The sequence below is a fragment of the Pelodiscus sinensis genome, chromosome 9 (assembly GCF_049634645.1).
Source record: "Pelodiscus sinensis isolate JC-2024 chromosome 9, ASM4963464v1, whole genome shotgun sequence".
Lineage (NCBI taxonomy): Eukaryota > Metazoa > Chordata > Testudines > Trionychidae > Pelodiscus > Pelodiscus sinensis.
Window position 1 is genome coordinate 11,949,105 of NC_134719.1, and position 19,979 is coordinate 11,969,083.

Sequence of the window (19,979 nt, forward strand, 5' to 3'; positions counted from 1 at the left end):
CCTCCAATGCTGCACTTAGTGGGAACCCAGATCTACACTTTGTTATTTGAGCCACTCTTCCCAATAAAAGTACAGGTTGGACCTCCCTTGTTTGGCACCCTCAGGACCTGACTTGTCCCGAATGAGGGAATTTGCCAGATTTGTGAAGGTCCCCTGCCACTGGCCTCCCAGGATGCTCCCCCTCCCTGAAGTTGGCTCTGCTCTGGCCCCACTGCCACTGGGCTCCAGTCTACAGGGCTTGGACTTGGGCTCCGGCCTGCTGGGGTACCCCAGGATGGAGGTCCCCAGCTGCCACGAAATGGGTCTTTACCCACGAAAGCTTATGCTCCAATAAATCTGTTGGTCTATAAGGTGCCACAGGACTTCTCCTTGTTTATATAGATTCAGAATAACACGGCTACCCCTCTGACTCTTGTCCACTGAACTTTGGCAGTTTCCACACAAGAGCCGTTGAATGACCACCTCCGTTAAGGAGCATGATCCCATAAGGATGAATGGACAGATTATAAATCTCAGGTTTTTAGGTGCTCCCCCCCATTACTACAACAGCTGAACCTCACAATCTTTAGTGCCACAGCACCACTGTGAGGCAGGCAAGGAAATGCACTTAATCTTCCTCTACACAGGGAACTGAGTTGAACCTCTTTAGTCCAGAACCCTCAGCATCTGACCAGTTCCAAACCAGAGAACTGCTGAAGGGAGGGGGAGGAGTCAATATTGTCTAGTAGCATTACCCACACTTCCACTGCTTACTGGGTGCTTAGAAGACTTGTAGGGGTAAATTAGAGATAAATAACAGCACCAGACACTAAGAGCCAGGGCTGGGGGCTGTAAACAAACTGTATGGGACCGTGGGAAACTTGGCCACACCCATGAAAAGTGGACATCTGGCTCACCAAAATCATGCCAGACCAGGATGTTTCCAGACCAGAGAGGTTCAACCTGTACACAGAGGCTAAGGGACTTGTCCAGAGCACATGGTAGGCTTATGGCAGAGCACAGAGAGGAAATGCAGCTCTCTCCCTGCCCAGCCATGTGCCCTAGCCACCCTTTCTCAGCTAGCCTCAGCCTCTGCACTGCTTCGCTGCTGCTGCCATGCTTCTTTTTGGCTGGAGTGTGCTCAGAGAGCTGAGCCAGTGCCTTTCCTGCAGCCCCACGAGACTGGCTTTCAATCAGGAGATGATTAAAATAACCCAGTTGGATGGGGAGGGAGCGAGCTTTGTACTGGCCTTCTGGGTTTGGAGCTCCTGCTTCCTTACTGCAACCCAGAGGGCCACCGTGGCTTGTTTTGAAATGAAAACGGAGCGTGTCCTGCCATCGCTCCGCTTTATGCCTTGCGCGCCCAGCGGGATGGGCCGGGGAGGTGAATCAGCCGCGGCATGGAAGAGCCCGCTTTGGCAACAGGCCGGTTTCAACACGCCGAAGGGAGGGGAACGGGGACTCCGGTGAAACATCTGTCGCGTCTTTTGGGGGGCGGAGGGAGGCAGTTTCTCGTTACGCCCTGCTGCCCACAGACCGAGACTCTGGGCGGATTGTTTTGCCCTGGGTGGCGTCAGGGCAAGGCAAAGCGTGTCTAGCAGGCGGGTTTCCCGCGGGAGGGGTGCCTTGTGCAAGTCTGGCGAGTCCGTGGGAACAGACTTTCCAAGAGAGCATCAGTGGCAGAGCTGGGGGGGGAGGGAGCGGGGTTTGCAGGAAGGCTCGTACGCAGCAGCAGCAGCAGCAGCATCGCTTGTGACTGAGATTACAGCAGCTGCTGTTGCTGTTTGGTCAATTTTCTTTGCACTAGCTCCGTGGGAAGCTCCCTCTTCTCCGCTGGGGGGCGCTGCTGCCGCCGAAGTTTTCTTGGAGCCTGGAGAGTCTGGCTGGGACCTGTCTAGCATTCCCGGAGCAGACCCGTTAGCCACCGGCGCGCTGGCCGCTGCCGCTAGAAGAGCTTCGTTGCCTGCTCTCCATGCCCTCCGTCGGTCAGCTGAGCGGATGGGGGATTTCTGAGGCTGCGAGGTGCGTGAGTATGCCCCCTGCTTTGCCTCCCCGCTGTAGGTAGGAAGGGCTGGGAGCGGCTGCGCTTGTTAATGACTTTGCACCATGAAGATGTTAGCCACTCGGGGGGAATGGGATGTATCCTCCTGTTACTGGGGTTGCTTAATATAAAACTTTTTAAAAAGGAGTCTTGTGATCCCTATGGGCTGAGTTAGGCGCAATGCCCTGCCTCTGCTAATCAGAACCTGGCATGTTGCATAATTCTCTCACCAGTCATTTATGTGGTACCACTTTCCAAAAGACCATGGTCCACAGTTTCCGGTAGGTCCCTGAATTTTTAGGTGCACTGGGTACTGAACTCTTCACATTCTTCTGTACTCCCTCCCCCATACACATAAAATCAGTAATACTTTGCAGATGTGGTTGCATATCCCATTGCACAAGTGCTTCCATCTAGCAGCTCTGCCATCAGGGCTGTGCTCTCATATCTAGCCCACAGGTGGGAGGTTAATATAGTAGCGGAGTTACTTGAATGTTATGTTAAAAACTAATCTGGTATTTTGATTTTGTTTTGCACTGAAATCTCTCTCTCTCTCTCTCTTTCCAATCTAAGCTAAATGGAACCTTCTTTAAAACTTCAAACTTCTCAGCCTACTTTGTTTTCTGACATGTATTCCTGCTAATGTATCTGTGCATATTAAAAGTATCAAGTATCCAGAGTGGGGAGACTGGCTGTGCAGATGGATTCATACTTTGTCTTGATATGTGGGAAATTCAAAACTCATTCTGTCTCCTGTGTCTCTAAGATGTTTTTTTTCTAACAGTAGATCGCATGAATCATCATCTGCATAACAGTATGGGGGGGGGATGCAGTTTTAAGCATCATAGTGGAAACATATAAAGTAATTACAGTTGTATATGCAACATACAGATACATCCCCCCTCCCATAAGGATTGTTTAGTATCAGGTCAAAGGGTTTTCTTTTATCAGATTAATATAGGAAAGGACGTGGGTGGATGGGGGAACAAGAGATCCAAGTGTCTCATTGGCTGGGTGACAGTACTTGAAATGAGTAATTAGCCGTCTTTGGTGGGAGGAGGAGTGCTGTCAGTGCAGCCTTTTCTTGGAAATCTGTTTGATCGTACCTGACACAATTCATTTGGGTACATTCTGAAGAGCAGTAGTGTGTGTCTTTTGCTTTTGGAAATATGCGAACCGGGGGAGAATTAGAGTTGCTGAAGATACGGTTTTAGCCATGTCCACAGAGAGGGATAAAGTCCTTTTCCTCTTTCCCCTGCTTCTTTCCGCTTTCTCCTTCAGCTTACACATTAAAGGTTTGAGAAGCCTTTAAAAAGAGGTTTAAAAGCTTATTCTGAGTGTTTTATTGCTGTAGGTGCAGTAAAAAAAATGTGCGTGGTGATGTGAACAAAGGCGGGGTGTCGAGCAGGAACCTGGCATGTGGGAAAAATCAATCTCTCCGATCCAGGCTGAGGCATGCTGGGTGGGTGGGGGATGCTTGCGCTGTCACTGCCTGGGCTGCACCTATTATGTCAAGAGAGGACTTTATTCTTCAGAGCTGTCAATCTATCACACTTCACAGGCACCGCGACTCCCTTCAGCTCTTAAGCTCCCCCACGCAACCATTCTGGAAGGCAGAACTGAAAAGTGCTCTCGGGGTTGTTTGCATGCAAAATAACGAACAGGCATCTACTGGATTTAAGATAAACCTCACCTGTTCAAACTTAAAAAACAACAAATGGTCTAGCAGCACCATAAAGACTAGCAAAACATGTAGATGGTATCATAAGCTTTTGTGGGTGCAACCCACTGCTTCAGATGAATGGGGTATTAAATGTCCAGTTCCAAAATAAATTGTAGGGGATGCGGGTGGGACCTGTTCAAATTAACTTTATACTGTTTAGGGCCCTGTATCTTTGTCCTACCCTGGAGAGCGATGAGGGCAGTCCAGGGGGCAGGAATCTACCCATCCAAAGCTGATTGCAGAACTGTCAACTCTAAACAGCCCAGAATCCTGAGCCAGGCTCCCAAAAAGCATGTGTTGGCCTTAGAGTGCACTTAGGTCATGTGTACAAACTTTTTTCCCCAACCATGCAGGCATTCATTTTTCATTAAATGGAAACAGATTGTCATGAGATCACCTGATTCCAGGAGCTGGGCCTTTAACAAAAACGTGTACTAGACTTGTGAAGAAATCCCAACAGTTGGCAATGCTGCAGTTGCAGGGTCAAGGCCTTTAATTTTAAATACTTTGGCAGCTATGTTATTTGATGCCCTGAATGCACAAATATCCTAAATGGTCTTTGCCTATGAAAGTCAGTTGAAACGTCTCCTAACTGGGAGAAGAAAGCAAACTCTTCAGTGCTTTTGAGAGGAAGTGGGGGCTTGAAGGGCCATCCAATATTGGAGATGTCTGAAAAGGGTCTGACATTCAAAATGCTCCTGCTCCCGCAATTTGAGATGTCCAGTTGGAATTCTACATGCAGCAGAAATTCCATGGGTGGGATGGATTTGACTGTACAAATAGAGGGCTGCATTTTGAATTGGCATCCAAACTCCACTACATTTGGGAGTACTGTATTTAGATCCAGGACTTTGGTGTCAGGCTTGTTGCTAATATTTCCATAAACAAATCATTTTTCTTCAGGGATTATTACTTCATTTGTTTGAAAAAAATGTCAGGAGAATTTAATGCTCAGAAAAAATGCTGGAGCAACTGATGACGAACCACATTTCAAAGACAGCACATGGGTAAACTTCTTCATGCTACCCTGCTTATGTATTCTCAGGATGCACTGCAGGGGTCACCTCTGGGGTTCCCTGTAAACTGTGTGCTTGAGATTCAAATGCCTCCCAGTTGATTAGCAGAGCACCCACAGGCAACAACATGTGTTTCTATTGGTGGTGCACATCAGCACATTCCTCTGTGCGCATAACAAAATTTATACTGCACATAGATGGGGAAAAATTAGAGGGAGCATTGGTCACCTCCCTAGTAAAGTTCAGACTCCTTCTCCAGTGAATTCAACATCTAGTTTCTCTGCTTGGGTTGCTGATCATGGTACTAATTCCAATATGGAGACCTGTCTACTTATGCATAGGAAACACTAATTCATTTTGCAATGGCCACTAACCTGCTATTGCATGGTAATATTGGTCTAGTGTAAACCTGAGGTGGATCTGAATCCATGACCTCAAGCTGAAAGATGCATCACGTTATCAGCCCTCTGAGTCAGCCAGGCTCCTGGTGACTTTAATAAATCTCATATCTTATCATCTCTTTTCATTAAATGTGGATCAGATCACATAGCATTTCTTTCATGACAAAGTCATTCAGATTTCCATTGAGTTGGCTCCTCTGATAAGTAGCTGCAGCCTTGACAATGCTGAACTGATCTTGAACTTCTGGACATGTACTGGAGCTTTTGACTGAACTACAGCGTCTGGGTTACAGATTGGGAATAAATAGATTCATCTGGCTACTCAGTTTTGAAGATGATTTTAAAGCTAATTTGTAACATGGAAAAGGAAGATAAATTAATATTACTGCAGCAAAAATACAGTAAAGGGCAATCTCACCACTCACAGAAAGCTGCTGAACTATTCATATCATCCATACTCTTCCATACTGTTTCCTCCACATTCTTTTTACTATGAGCATATGCACTATCGTTATGTATTTAGCATTACAGTGCCTTGTAAAGATCAGAGTCCCCATGACAGGCATTGTATACAGACATAAGAAGAGACAATCCCTCTCCTGCAATCAAAACAAAGAAATATTTTGTCCATTTCACAGATGGGGACCAGAGACACAGGGATGAAGTAACTTGCCTCTGGCCACACACCAAGTCTGTGGCAGAGCCAGAAATTGAATGCAGTTCTCCTGGGTTTCAGTGCAGTGCTTTAACCTCCTTCCTCTCTGCACGTCTCTCTCTGTGTATTGCCCTTGTCCTAGGATCATAACTCGCCGAGAAAAGACTATGACGAGATAGCACAGCAGAGGTAGTCTGAGGCCTCTCCCACTTTTGTGGTCGCACAGTGCCCTAGTTCCTCCAGGGCCTTTCACACACAAACACCAGTCCCATCAGCCTCAATTCTGATGACAGCACTGTCTCCTCTCTACTATATTTGTTCCCTCTCTAGTCCTGATGCCTGGTTCAGATATCTTGTCATGTCATTCTCTTTGTGCTCTGGCACCAAGTTCCATTATTCTCTCATCTCATTCCTCTGTCACCTCAGTGCAGGTCCAGCCAAAGTCATTTGCACTCAGCCATCTTTTTGCACCATTGTTTCTAATGATGTTGATGTCTAAGGGTCACCAAAGACCAAGGATAGCAGGTGGAACAGTCTGTGGAGGGTTGGGGGAAATGGAGCTATGACCACAGCATCTCATGACACTCCAAAGAAAAGTTGCTCTCAGCCAGGTTTACCTGATGGGTGAAGCCCTGCACCTCTTCTCAGAGGGTTCCTGAGAAACTACAGTGAGCTCTGGCCACTGCAGGGCTGGAATTTGCAGCAAGAGCAGGCAAAACCCCCTAGAAGTCAAGAGATTGCCTTTGAAACTCCTGAGAAGAATACCTGTTGTTTGCATGTTGGGACTTGTCATAGTGGGGAAGACAGCAGAGAATGAGAATCCAGCCTTGACTTAAAATAAATACCCTTTTCCCATTTTTTCCACAGAATATTAAGAGTTGTTTCGACCTTGTGACATTTCAGTGAGAAATTCCACTCAGCAAAAATGCAAGTTATCATCCATCTTCTGTGCTTTGCCTTATCTCAGTTTGGGTGGAATATCCCAAAAGAGTCCTTGAAGGCACCTGTAGAAACTCATGCTGGGAGTTAAAACATGTAAAATGGGATGGAATCTGGTCAGCCAAGTTTGATGTATAAAGGATTATTTATCTGGCTATATTCTCAAATGTCTCTACCGTCACCAGGGGATTTTTAAGAGCAGCATCAATTTATTAAACTGGCCTTGATTCAGCAGAAATGATCAGTCATAGTGTGGCTTAATTGAAGCAGAAAAAATAGTACACCTGTCTTTATTCAAAGTCCCCATCGATGTACAGTTTACTTGTATAGGCAGTTTTTTCTTGGTCGTCTCCCAGCTAATGTCATATTTTACAGAGGGGAAAAAAATTCATAATTAACAAAATACACATAATCTGAACAAGCTGACAAAAGCTATTAAAATTCCAGTCTACATAACAAGGGCTTCATGGATCCCACAGTTTCATAGCCACACAGTCCACACCATGACACAAGACTGAACTCCATAACCTACCTTTTCAGTCTGAACAATATTGCTTCTGACCCTCTGGTTTTAAAGTTTACCCAGGTTCACTGATATCTGAAGCCTCCATATATCTGCAGAAAACAACAGCTCTATGTGATGTGAGTTTCTTCATTCAGGTCAATGTGTTTTGATTCTGAACCCTAATGACAGCACAAATATTAAAGCTGCTGATCATTTCAGCAGAAGTATCCATCTTATTCTTTAACCCTCAAATGCCAGTAGCTCCCAGAATCCCATATCTAGCTACCAAACTTCTCCCCTCACCCCCAACACCTTTTACCATGCAAAGATGCACCGCAACACATGTGCAATATCACAAACTCAGATGGCAGGAGAGAGAAAATTGCATTTAAAATGCATTACATTGCATTTAATTTCAGAATAAATGTCTATTTTCTTATTTAAATGAAACGTCCAGAAAATTAAACGAGGGGTCCTGTAGCACCTTAAAGACTAATAGATTTATTTGGGCATAAGCTTTTGTGGGTAAAAGCCACTTAGGCCAGGTCTCTACTAAAAGGGAAGGTAGGCTCAAGCAGTGCCGTAACTAGCTAATTTTGCGCCTGAGGCAAAAATATAAAATTGCGCCCCTTCATGTGTATATATTCATAGTAATTTTGTAGAGAAAGGGAAAATACATTATTAATAATACATTTATTTATTCTAGTTATGATATCTGCATAAACAATCAGTTAATACATACAGTGGACTTCCGATAATCCAGCACTTTTGGGACCCAGGTGGTGCCAGATTATCGGATATGCTGGACTATCGGGAGGTACTCCGATGGGAGGCTGTGATGGGTCTGCTAGGACCCTTACTGTGTCCAGCGGGGGAGGGGCAGGGGTGGAGGCGGAGGCGGAGGCTCGGTGGGGAACGGCGCGGTGAGGGGCGAACCCAGCGCTGTTCTGCAGGGAGGCAAAGTGGCAGCAGAGAGGGGGTGAGAGGCAAGCAGCTGCTTCAAGAAGTTGTTAGTCAATTACAGTACTGCCCAGTGGATCCACAAGTGACAGGCACGCAATTTATCTTTCCTCTACTGTCTCCGGGGTGGCGTGGGGGGAAATCGGGGGTCGGCAGGGAACGGGTGGATCCGCTGGTGACAGGCTGCTGCTGAAACTGGCAAGAGATCTTCACCCCTCCTTGTCCCTGCTGGACTCCCGATAGTCCAGGATCAAAAGAGCAAGTGAATGAACTCCAGATCCACTCATTCCCTGCTCCCCCCGTATGCCCTGCCCCCGCCGGAGGCAGTAGAAGAAAGATAAATTGCGAGCCTGTCACCTGCGGATCCACCCAGCGGTACTGTAATTGACTAACAGCTTCTTGAAACGGCTGCCAGAGCACTTCCGGGTTCCAGTTGGTGCCAGACTATCGGGAGTGCCGGACAACTGGATGCCGGACGATTGGCGTTTTACTGTATATACATATAATTATAATATATCACCATGTCAGGTACTATTAGGTATTTGTTTATAATTGTACTTTGCATGCTTTTAATAAGGCAAACTCATCAATAATTGTGTTTAAATTAATATTATTCGCTACCTCATGTTCTATTGATAAGATGGACATATTTGAGAATCTCTCCTGACCTATGGATGCTTGAAGGTTGTTCTTAATTAATTTTAGTTTACTAAAATGTCTTTCACAAGAAGACACAGTCACTGCCTGGTCCCCTTGATTTGTTTAGCACATTCAAAGCACTTGGCATAGGCGGCTAAGCAGCATGGGCTCCAGTTTTTGGAGGGGAAACCATGACTCCAACAGGCTAAGGGCTTGGACCCATAGAACCCAGGGATCGTAGCTCCCAGACCCCCTGCTCTAATTCCATACCCCCAAGACCTAGAACCACTTCCCTGGAAGAGGTGAGACAAGACCCAGGAGTCCTGGCTTCCAGTGTGACACCCTCACTTCACCCCCTGCCCCTATACAGGGTAATTGAGCCCCTTCTCCCCCAGCCCTGCGCCCCGTGCCTGGACACTGTGCTAGGGCACCCCAAGGTGCCCGGCCTCCCATGCCACTTGGAAGCAGCTGACGCACTGGGCGGCCACCAGGGCTGGTGACTGTTGGATTGCGGAGCGGCAACATGCAGCCTGACATGTAAACTGCAGGCCAGCCGATGCTAATGGGCAAGGGAGGGAAACGGCACTGTCTTAAAATAAGTAGCTGTCTTAATATAATTAGTTTTCTATATTATTCTTCTGCGCCCCCTCAGCTATGCGCCCGAGGCAAGTGCCTTACTCTTCTTGCCCTTGTTACGGCCCTGGAATCAAGGTATGCAACTCTAACTAAGTTAATTACGTAGCTGGAGTCGACATACTTTGTTTCGAGTTTCCCCGCCGTCCCCCCAATGGGAGGCAAATGGGAGCAAATGCTCCCAACGGCTTCCCTTACTCCTCACAGAAGCAGGAGTATTGGCTGCCAGCGGGGGCACCCTCTGAGTTCGATTTAGCAAGTCTTAATTAGACTTGCTAAATTGAACTCCGGAAGATCAATCACGGCAGCGTCGTTCTTCCATTTAGTGAAGACGTGGCCTTAGTCAGATGCATGGACAGAGGATTAGAGGCCGGGGACCTTACTACAGAATTGGAATCCAACTTATTGAGGCGTGCATGGGAAAAGCAATGATCCGTTTGCCCTCCAAAGGGGCTTATTTTATGCCTGGCTGACAAATCCCTGACTCCCAAGGTGGTTGCTTATTGACTCCTATAAAAATCCTAGCTCTGGTCTCAGTCTTTGATAGGAACTCTACAATTGCCAGGTGCTGGAGACCAAGGGTATATCTACCCTGCAGCCTGGTAGTTCATCTGGAGTTAGCTTGCTAAGAATAGCATTTTGACACTGGGTGAGCTTGGGTTAGCCACCCCAGACTGGATCCAACCAATGTCCCAGATGCAAGCTCCAGCAGCTTGTTTCTGGTCTCTACCCAGAACATGTATTGCTTTGTATATCTTCCTGGTTTATTCCGCTGGAGCTAAATGAATTACACTGGGGTAAATACATGTAGATATACAGACGTCTTAGTTTTCTAACTTTCTGCAATAGAACTAGTTTCTGAGAGCCAGTCTGTATCTAGTTCTGCTTTGGTCCGGATACCTGTCATCAAGTCAATGTTTTACAGTCACCACTCCCGTGAGTAAACATGTAATAATGGTATCTGATTTGGAAACGATGGCAGCTAAGGTTTATGTCCTTTCGCCTAACATTTTAGAAAGAGCTTTGACCATAAAACAATCTGGCATTCTTTCAAGTCGGGAGTGAAATTGAAAGACAAAAAAACATGCAAGCCTTTGGAGCTGACTTAGACACCAATTCTGGGTTTTCATCTAGCCTGGATGTGGATGTTGGGACTTTTTTTTAAAGACTGCAAAGATATGTATAAGGTCGCTGAAGGTTTAAAGGCCAAAAGCTGTAGCTCTCTTTACTTTTAGGCTCACAGGGCCAAATTCCCTCCTCAGACACATGTGCAACTCCCCTTTGAAATGGTGGGAACTGCATATGTGAGAGCAGAGGTTAGCTCATTATAAGCAATTTAAAAGGAAACTGAGGTCTTTGAGTGTTTGACAACTGTCCCATTTGGAAGGTCCTGCCTTCTGGAAGCCATGACAGCCTCCCTGCCAGCTCAGTCCCTTTCCTTTATTTCAACCTCATGAAGGCCCTGTCTCCTTTGCCTTTCACTTGTTTGATATGTAGGCCTCTGGCTGTAGAATGGCTGCGTCTTTCCGCTACGGAGTGACCATCACGGGAGCTATCTTGCTGGTGACAGGAACGCTTTGTTTTGCCTGGTGGAGCGATGGAGAGGTGGGACCCACGTCTAATAGCGATGCTATGGCTGTGCCCCATGGAGAAGCCAAAGTGGTGCCGAACTCCACCTCCTCGAATGCACTGCTCAGGTCTGTCAGCTTCTTCTGCTGCGGCATCGGTGGCATCCTCCTCCTCTTTGGCCTTTTGTGGTCGGTGAAAGCAAATGCTCGGGGGATGTCTCGACACTACCAGTACCACTTTTCCAGAGACCTTCACTACTTCACCGTGGAACCTCCTGATAAAAGGACGTACAGGTTAGTGCAGTGTCTGCGACAGCTGACTCCCTCAAAAGGGAATAGTTCTTTTAACTAAGTTTTATTGAATTTTAGGATATCCAGGGCCAGACAATAAGTAACATATCATTAAACTACTGTGTGATAAAGCTGAGTGTTTATATTGGATTTTCTACGTTCAAAGCACTGATCAAACAACCTTCCTCATGAAGCGGATGGGGGGAATAATTAAGTACTACTTACCCCAACTATCGGGATTTTTAATCACGGGTTTTTGCTGTTTCTCTGAAAGCTCCAACTGCTGGACTCAAGAGACTGAAAGACTCTAAGTCTTTCTTGCTTTCTTTTTAGCTTTCTAGTTTGCTTTCTAGCTTTCATTGCTGCAGAGAAAAGCTTGAAAATGTGACCTGAGTTAACTCTACAGGCTCAGAAACCAGAAAGCAAATAAAAGAATCCCAAACTCATGGTTTTAAAGCCAAGCACATGATTTATGGGGCCCAACTTATAACATTTGGGGTTGGCAATACCTTAAACCAGGGGTGGGTAATAATTTTTGATGGGGAGCCGCTCCAAGATTTTGGAAAATGATTAGGGGTCTCACTCTTCCATGATATTAATGGAGGAGGTGTGGGGTCTGGGTTGGGGGTTGGGTGCAGAAGGGGAAGTTGGGATAAAGGATTGAGGAGCAGAAGGGGAAGTTGGGATAAAGGATTGAGGAGCAGAAGGGGAAGTTGGGATAAGGGATCAAGGAGCAGGAGGGGAGCAGACGGTTGTGACCTGGGGCACTGGACTGCGGTGCCGGGGTTTGGGTTGTGACCTAGGACAAGAGGGAGTTATGACCTGGGTCAGGGGACAGGGCACAGGAGGAGGTGCAGGGGCTTGGGATGTGACCTTGGGCAGGGGATTGGGGTGCAGGGTATGGGAGAGGGTAAGGGCTCAGTAGGGGGACAGAGGGTTTGGCTTATGTGGGGTAGCAGGGCAGGAATGAGGGGGCACAGGGTTAGGGGAGAGAGGGACTGAGGTGTCAGAGGCAGGCTCTGACCAGGAGACTTACCTGGGTGACTCTTGGCCAGCAGCCCAGCAGGGTTCTCAGGCAGCTTCCCCGACTGCCCTGCCCCCGCACAGGCTGCAGGGGCCATGTGCGTTGGTGAATAAAAGTCTGAGGAGAGGGGATAGGGATGCTTCGTGCGCTGTCTATTCTTCAAACAGACAGTTCCCATTGGCTGAAATTGGCCAATGGGATTGTGCTGGGGGTGGGAGCAGCACGAGAAGTACCACTCCCCCCTCCCCCAGGCTCATAGAGAAATAGCTACAGCAGCAGCTTTTCTGAGCAGTGGGAGTGCACATGGGGCAAGCAGGGAGTCTGCCTGAGGCTTCTTGCTGTGTCCACAGACTGGATCCGGTGGCTTCGTGGGCTGGATCTGGCCCCCGGGCCGTATTTTGCCCAGCCCTGCCTTATACATAACTTTTCCCCGCTGTGGGCCACTATGAGATGACTACCATTAAGAAGACATCTCTCTATCCCAGTTCCATATTTTCTCTCTGACAATTCTAGTTCTTGGTTATTTTAACAGATAATATTAGGACTGTGTTAAAACACGGTAGAAATAAGCTCACTTTGTTGTGATGGATGCTGCTGCTGAGATTTATTTCCCATTGGCCACTTTGTGTCTGCAGTATATTTCCTTTTCATAGGTGTAGGACTCATGACATCAATTACTCATGATTGTAATTCCCTGTAGCCGCAAGTGCTTTGTTTCCCACAGGTTGCTTTGCGATTTGACTCTGTCCAGGTGCATGTTTTCTCTTGCTCCACTGATTGTGTCATCAGGAAATGTGGCTGTGATTGTTTTTACCCCGGAAGGAACAACTTCCAGGCTGACTGTCTCGTTGACAGGTTTCAGTTTTTGTATCATGACCCCACGAGCTGAAGACCACAAAGCACAAATTCTTCTGCAAGAATCTGTGCAATTGAACCCCATGGCTGGGCAGAACGATTCTTGTTTCGCTTGCCTGTGCTTCGTTACTGTGACAGGTACAGCTCTGCAAGCTGCTTGGAAGAGTCGTGAGACTCAACAGCTGTGCTTGAGGAACAACGGAATGGCATAAATATTAGGTCTGGACAAACCGATTTGTGTCTTTCAACCTGATCATCCTGCGTTGTGTGTGGGAGGAAAGGGATTGCTGTAGGAACGACTTTTGCCGCAGCTTTTTCAGCTGGTGTGTATCAGTGAGTGAGCCTCTTCCAAATCCCCTTGGAGTCTGGTTCATTGCTTAGTTGTTGCTTAGTTGTGAGCCTGTTCCTTCATCTAACCCTAGTTCTTCCTTCCTAAACTTTAGGGCAAGGCTGAAAGTGAACCACTGACTAGGGATGTAAAATCCTGCTCTGTTGGCTAACTGGTTAAACATATTTTTAAACTGGTTAACCAGTTAAAGGGGGGGAGAACAGGGGGTGGAGTGCCGCTGGGCTGGAGTGCTCCCTCTTCCCCCCACTGCAGGCAGGGGCTCCTCCGGCATCCATGCAGGAGCATCCCCTGTCCATAGTGAGCTCCTCTCTGCCTGTGGCAGTTAACCTTAACTAGTAAACCTCCTTAAGAATGAAGCTTTCTGGTTAACTGGCTAAACATTCATATCCCTACCAGTGCTACCACTGACTGTAGCAGATGTTGATTTCCAGGCATGTACCATCACCAGGTGCATGTGGCCTTTCAATGCAATAGAAATAACTGGATATAGTGGAGCAGCTGCCCGGCACTGGCCAGAAGGGGTTGAAGTAGGCTGAGCCTGTGCACAGCCCTGGCCAATCAGAGGGTGGCTTGTTGGTGTGGCCCTGTTATAAACAGCTGGTCAGCAGAGCAGCGTGCAGTTAGGTCCTGACCAGCAAGGGTGCAGAACTGGCTCCCAGTGAGGGAGAAGAACCTGGGAGGAGCAGTGCTGAGCAGGCTCAGGGGAGCAGGAAAGAGACTTCAGCCTGATACCTCCCAGGCTTGATACAAGGGCCAGGAAGGGACATGGGAAAGTGGCCCAGGGAACACTGTGAGCAGTAAAAGGGGGAGTGAAGTAAGGCAGGGCAAGGCTGCCGCCTGAGGCTCCCTGGGCCAGGACCCAGAGTAGTGTACGGGTTTGGGTCTCTCCCTTCCTTCTTGCACCATTGGAGTGTGGCCTTGGCACACTGCAGCTTGCCCCTGAGGTGAGGAGCTAGACATTGGATACTGTCAGGCCCAGTGGCAGGTGCGAGACTGAGGACGGCTGATTGAGCTAATTCCCAGTATCACCAGCAGGAGGCACCATGCCAGTGAGTCTCAACTCTGCTTATGATGTAAGCAAACCTTCAGGCCAACTGGCTCTGCCTGCCTATGCATTGATTGTATCACCATGTGCAGAAGGCCATTTCAGGAAGTTGTCCGTATCTCGCCAAAGCACGTGGCAGTATTTTCCCCTGACCTGGCAGTCCATACCACTAATCTCAGTCATTTTAAATAGAACCAATTTATATTGGGCACAGGGTAAAATAATAATTAATAATAAAAAACCATCACAACTAACTGCTTAAGTGGAATAGAAATGGGCCTGATCCAAAGCTCACTGAGGTCAGCAGAAAGATTCCCACTGACTTTGATGGGCTTTGGGACAGATTCCCTAGCACCCCAAAATGAACGTTTAGGGAGTGCCACAAAGCCCATCAAAATCAGTGGGAATTGTTTCACTGACCTTAGTGGGCTTTGAACCAGGCTCTTCATCTGGTTTGAATCTCTGGGACTTGTTTCCAGCTCTGGATCAAACCCATTTTCCCATTAGCGCTCATGCTCTCTGTCTCTTAAGGTGGCTTCAGGTAAGTTTTTGATTTCAAAAAAAATCTTGAAGGGAAAAAAAGTCCTCAGAAGTGCTGTTTTGTATCGCGAGAAAGTCCTTGTCTCATCTACAAATCAACCTATGGGAAAAATAAGTCTAAAAGGAACATAGGCACTTACTGTAAAAATTCTCTCTTGAGGCATAAATTACAGGCTCCGTCTCATCCAGAGACTTTTTGGGAAGCTGTTTAAAATCTGTGGCCAGTCAGGAATTAGTGTGGCACTATGCCAATGCACACGAGCTGAGGTCTGGCTCACTAATTTTGGTCCTTCCCCTGTGCTACTGCCCCCATGATTTGGAGGTGTTTAGCCCAGCACTGGGTTCACCACACACCCACGGGCTAGCAAAGGGAGCACTGCCATTCGGAACGAGCTCATTCCGCTGCAGCAGCTGGGTTGGCTTTTGCATTGGAACCCTTTGAACCGAGCAGGGTAGGGAAAGGTCACTGTGTTCCCTAGAGGATTTCAGTATTTTTGAAATGCTGGTTTTGTTCTGATTTGGAACACTTCCCCCCTCCAAATTCTCTACTAAAGGGAACAGAGTTCCAACTCCGGGGCAGTCTGCCGGGGACCCTGGAATCCCTGGTGGTCCCTTTTCTAGGGCCAACTGGCAGGTCCACTGCCCTGGAGCCATAGACCCAGGGAGCTCTGGGCTCCCCATTTCTGAGGCAGGTGGGCTACTCGGGAGCTGGATGGGTGAGCTGGCAGGAGCCAGGTAGGTTTCATTCAGACCCCTGCCTAGGTTCCAGCAGAAGCGAGCTTCTCTGTGAGATGTTTTGTTTTCCACAAATCAGAAAATTCCAGTGAACCAATGTGTGCTTGGAATTTTCCCACCCAGTTCCCATTGACCATCCCCAAACTGGCCTGGGGCAACTTATTGGTTTTCAAACTTTTTTTCTCTTTTGTTTAAAAAAAGGCCAGTTTCTCACCATAAGCCTGTTGGGCAAATTCTGAGCATAGAGTCTAGGAGCCCTCATTGTGGACCAGGTTCCCATTGTGCTTGGAATTGTACAAGCAAAATTTCTGAGCCTCACCTGCTACTACCACCTTATCTATCAACTGTGTACCTCTATGCAAACCTTCCCCTTACAGCGCACTCCTATAACAGAGAGCAGCTCTGACAGTGTTTGCACTAGGGCGGGACTGAGACCCACTGGCAGGGCAGAGTAGGATTACTTGCCCAGCGGCAAGTTGGTGAATCAGCATCTCTCGTATAGACTTCATTGTGTTCCATTTGAAGGACGAGAGTCTCCTGTGATAACCCATGTCCGCCTTGCTAGAACATCCAGTCTCAAGCTTTTGGCTTCCTTGGGTACAACAGGCTCAGGAAGGAGCAAGGCTCAATGTTTCGACAGGATTTCTGCAGCGTGTGTGCGTGTTAATTTCAGCACATCGTTGCCATGTCCTAGCCATGCGATACAAACATCAAGTCTCAAGCCAGGTCCCATTAGAGGTTTAACTGAGAGGGCTGTGGTCACAGCCTTACACCTTTCTTAATCTTCTCTTCAAGGAAAGGGAAAGTGAGAAGATTACAGGTCGTGCAAATGTTTCCCCGTACACAGCCTGTGTTTATTCAGAGTCGAAAGGCACAAACATTGCGTTTTTCCCAGGTTCTCCCCACTGCTGATTAGTTAACGATTAACTGTGGACACTATTAATAGTAAATAATAATGATAATAACAGTGTTATGTATTTGCCTTTTGGTAGTACCCAGAGACTCCCAACAGGACCTGAAAGGCACTCGGACAGCCCTAGTCTCCCCAGCAGTAACTTATCTACCCTTGATTGCTTTTGGTACCCTCATCGTCCCTTCCCTCCATTTTTCCTCCTTTCATTTGCCATTCTCCTTTCTTGATTCCTGTTTCAAACTATATCCAAGCAGGAATGAATCTAGCAGCACGTTTGTACTGTTGTTAGTGTATTAGCACAATCAGATCTTGGATCTTCATTGCGGTCTTTGGTTCTACACTACACAGAGATGTTTATAAAAGACATAAAGTTGGCTAACTCCAGCTGTGACAAAATGTAGGCATCACTGGCTGGATGAATTCCTCTAGACATCACAGCTCATGTACATGCCAATAGGCAGTTTGAAGGAGAGGGAGAGAAGGAAGCTTGAAGCTATAGTATCTATACAGGTCTCCTGAAAATCATCTGCATGATCATGTCAGATTAGGAGAGGTCCACACTTTAGGGTGCCCAAACATACAGTAGAGGTAGACACTGTAATGTATTATCAGTTTGTCATCTTTCAACACGCAGTTATAACCACATGGCACAGAGTGGCGACAGACCAAAATTACCTTCACATCAGTGTCTTTAGTCGCCGCAGATGGGGTTTCTCCAACATCTTTTGTTAAAGTAGATCACACTTTCATACAGAACATTTCTCTTGAAACACCTCCCCTTCCTTGACTTCCATGTGATGACCACAGCAGTTGTTTACATTAGAAAATAGCGTAGCTGGTCTTTAACACAATGCTTAGCAGCTGGAATGAAGGAGAAGTCACTAGCACCAGGGGCCCAGTCGAACAGTGACAGGCAATCTAGGCTAGTGAGTGGGCCGCATGAGTGGCCCTCCTCCAGCTCAGTGGACTGCAAGATTGTCTCCCAGGATAGGGTATTTTGTTAACTGTGCTTGAGTAACTAGAATTTGGGGCAAGGGGTGCTAATTGGACTGTAGCAGCACTTTGCATGCAGAAGGTGCATCTGGCTTTTACAGTCAATGTTGTGTGCAATCAGCACACACCTCACTTCAGGTGCCGTTGGTTTAGAGGAGTGTCACTTTGTTAATACTGACAGGAAAAAATGATGTCATTGGAAACCAGCAGAATCTGGCAACGCTGCGCGGGGGCAAAATGCCTCATGGGCCACTTATAGAAGCCTGATGGGCTGCATGCAGCCCTCAGGCCGCAGGTTGCTCACCTTTGCGGTAGAAGAGTGATAAGTGTCGTCTCCCCCCCCCACACCTCTTTAAAGAAAGTGAACCTGGTCATATTCAGACGTCTCTATTAGACAGCCAGGAGTTTTGGAGCCACTACTAGCTAATGCAATAGCTACTTTTACCTAGTCCCTGTACTTCATTATACATCCAGTTTTACAGAGGGATGCATTTGATTTGGTTCCGCTTGATGTAGTTTTGCTTTGCTGTTTGTTTCAGTGCCTGGGATTCCAATGCTATCCCCACCTATGAAGAAGCCCTGAACTGCAGGCCTGCTCAAAGTCCCGTTGGTTATATACCGCCTTGTGGTGGGAAGGAGGAGAATACACCCCCTCTATATGAAGACTTGGATGAGGATGACACATGGCCAGGGAGCCGCAGACGCAGCTCCTCAGACAGCATGCTGCTCAGGACCACGTCATCCAGGAGGGAAACAGAGTCACAGGGTGAGCCCAGTGCCACACCCCCTCCTAGCTACGAAGACATCAGTGTACGTGGTGTATGATTTACAGACCACATGCAATGCTTTGGACTCTATAGATTGCTGCCTTCTTTGTTTGCTTTAGAGCCTGCCCTTTCCTTCTCTAAAGTAATGATCATGAAGTGAGAAGGGAAACATAGATCAGCTTTTAAGATCAAAATAGCTTTTTTGTCATTTCTAGGCATCAATCCAGAATAATTACAGTAAATCCAGATAATCTCAATGCTGCCAATTTCTGAGTTGTGTGGATAATCAGTATGTTTTAAAGCCTCTGAATTTTTAATAAAATCACTGATGATTGCAAATGTTTGACAGGTAGCAGGATAGAGAAGATAATATTTATTCTGAGTACATTGACTTGCATGGAGGAAATCTTTACCAGAGAGAACCAGCCAAATCCAGCATCTTAGCTTTTTCACAAAAGCCTAGTGATTTAGGTGCCCAAACGCCATTTCAAGAAATGATTTAGTCACTAAGGAGGCTAAGCCACATTGCTATTCAATGACACTGGCTAAAGTTTTCAGAAGTGCTTAGTGATGTTTGAGTGACTGGATATACCTGAAAGGGATCTGATTTTCAGAAAGCACAGAGCATCCACCTTTTGAGAAACAGGCTCTGAAAGAGCCTCAGGTTGAGCACTCCAAACCTGAGACTCCTCCAAATCAACAGTTTCTTTTTCTATGTGCTGAATGTACTTTTGACAGTGTTTCCCATCAGGCTTGCTGACAGGAGCGGGAGGAAGGAGGCAGCTGCCCCAGGGCCCGGTGACTGAAAAGGGCCCAGGGTTCCCAGCCGCCACTACTGCAGGAGCGGTGATGGTTGAAGCGCTGGGCCCTTTAGTTTCTACTGGCGCGCTGTGTGCTCTGGGTAGCTCTGAGCGCCGGCTGGAGAGGCACGAGTGCAGTGCAGTGTGCTCCGGACAGCACTGAGGGCTGGCTGCCCCTAGCCCTGCCCCTTTCTTCTGAGGCCCCACCCCTTCTGGGAGAGTGGAGCCAGGCCCCACCCCCTGCTTGCCCAGGGGCCCGGCAATTCTGTCAACCCTGTTTCCTATAGTCACTAGGCAGCAGGGTTGTTCTGGTAAATAACACAGGGTATGTCTACACTACCCTCCTAGTTCGAACTAGGAGGGTAATGTAGGCATACCGCACTTGCAAATGAAGCCCGGGATTTAAATTTCCCGGGCTTCATTTGCATAAGCGGGGAGCCGCCATTTTTAAAACCCCGCTGGTTCGAACCCTGTGCAGCGCGGCTACATGGGGCACGAACTAGGTAGTTCGAACTAGGCTTCCTAGTTCGAACTACCGTTACTCCTCATTTCACAAGGAGTAACGGTAGTTCGAACTAGGAAACCTAGTTCGAACTACCTAGTTCGTG

General features: G+C 47.4%; 1 protein-coding gene across 1 annotated transcript; it reads left to right on the forward strand.

The window, feature by feature from the left end:
• The first annotated feature begins 1,670 nt into the window (after nucleotides 1-1,670).
• TMEM61 (transmembrane protein 61) lies at nucleotides 1,671-19,737 on the forward strand. Its single transcript, XM_006133486.4, has 3 exons — nucleotides 1,671-2,001; nucleotides 10,989-11,353; nucleotides 18,344-19,737. Exons 2-3 carry the CDS (start codon nucleotides 11,004-11,006, stop codon nucleotides 18,627-18,629), a joined length of 636 nt encoding a protein of 211 aa, XP_006133548.2. The 5' UTR covers nucleotides 1,671-2,001; nucleotides 10,989-11,003; the 3' UTR covers nucleotides 18,630-19,737.
• The last annotated feature ends 242 nt before the right edge of the window (nucleotides 19,738-19,979 follow it).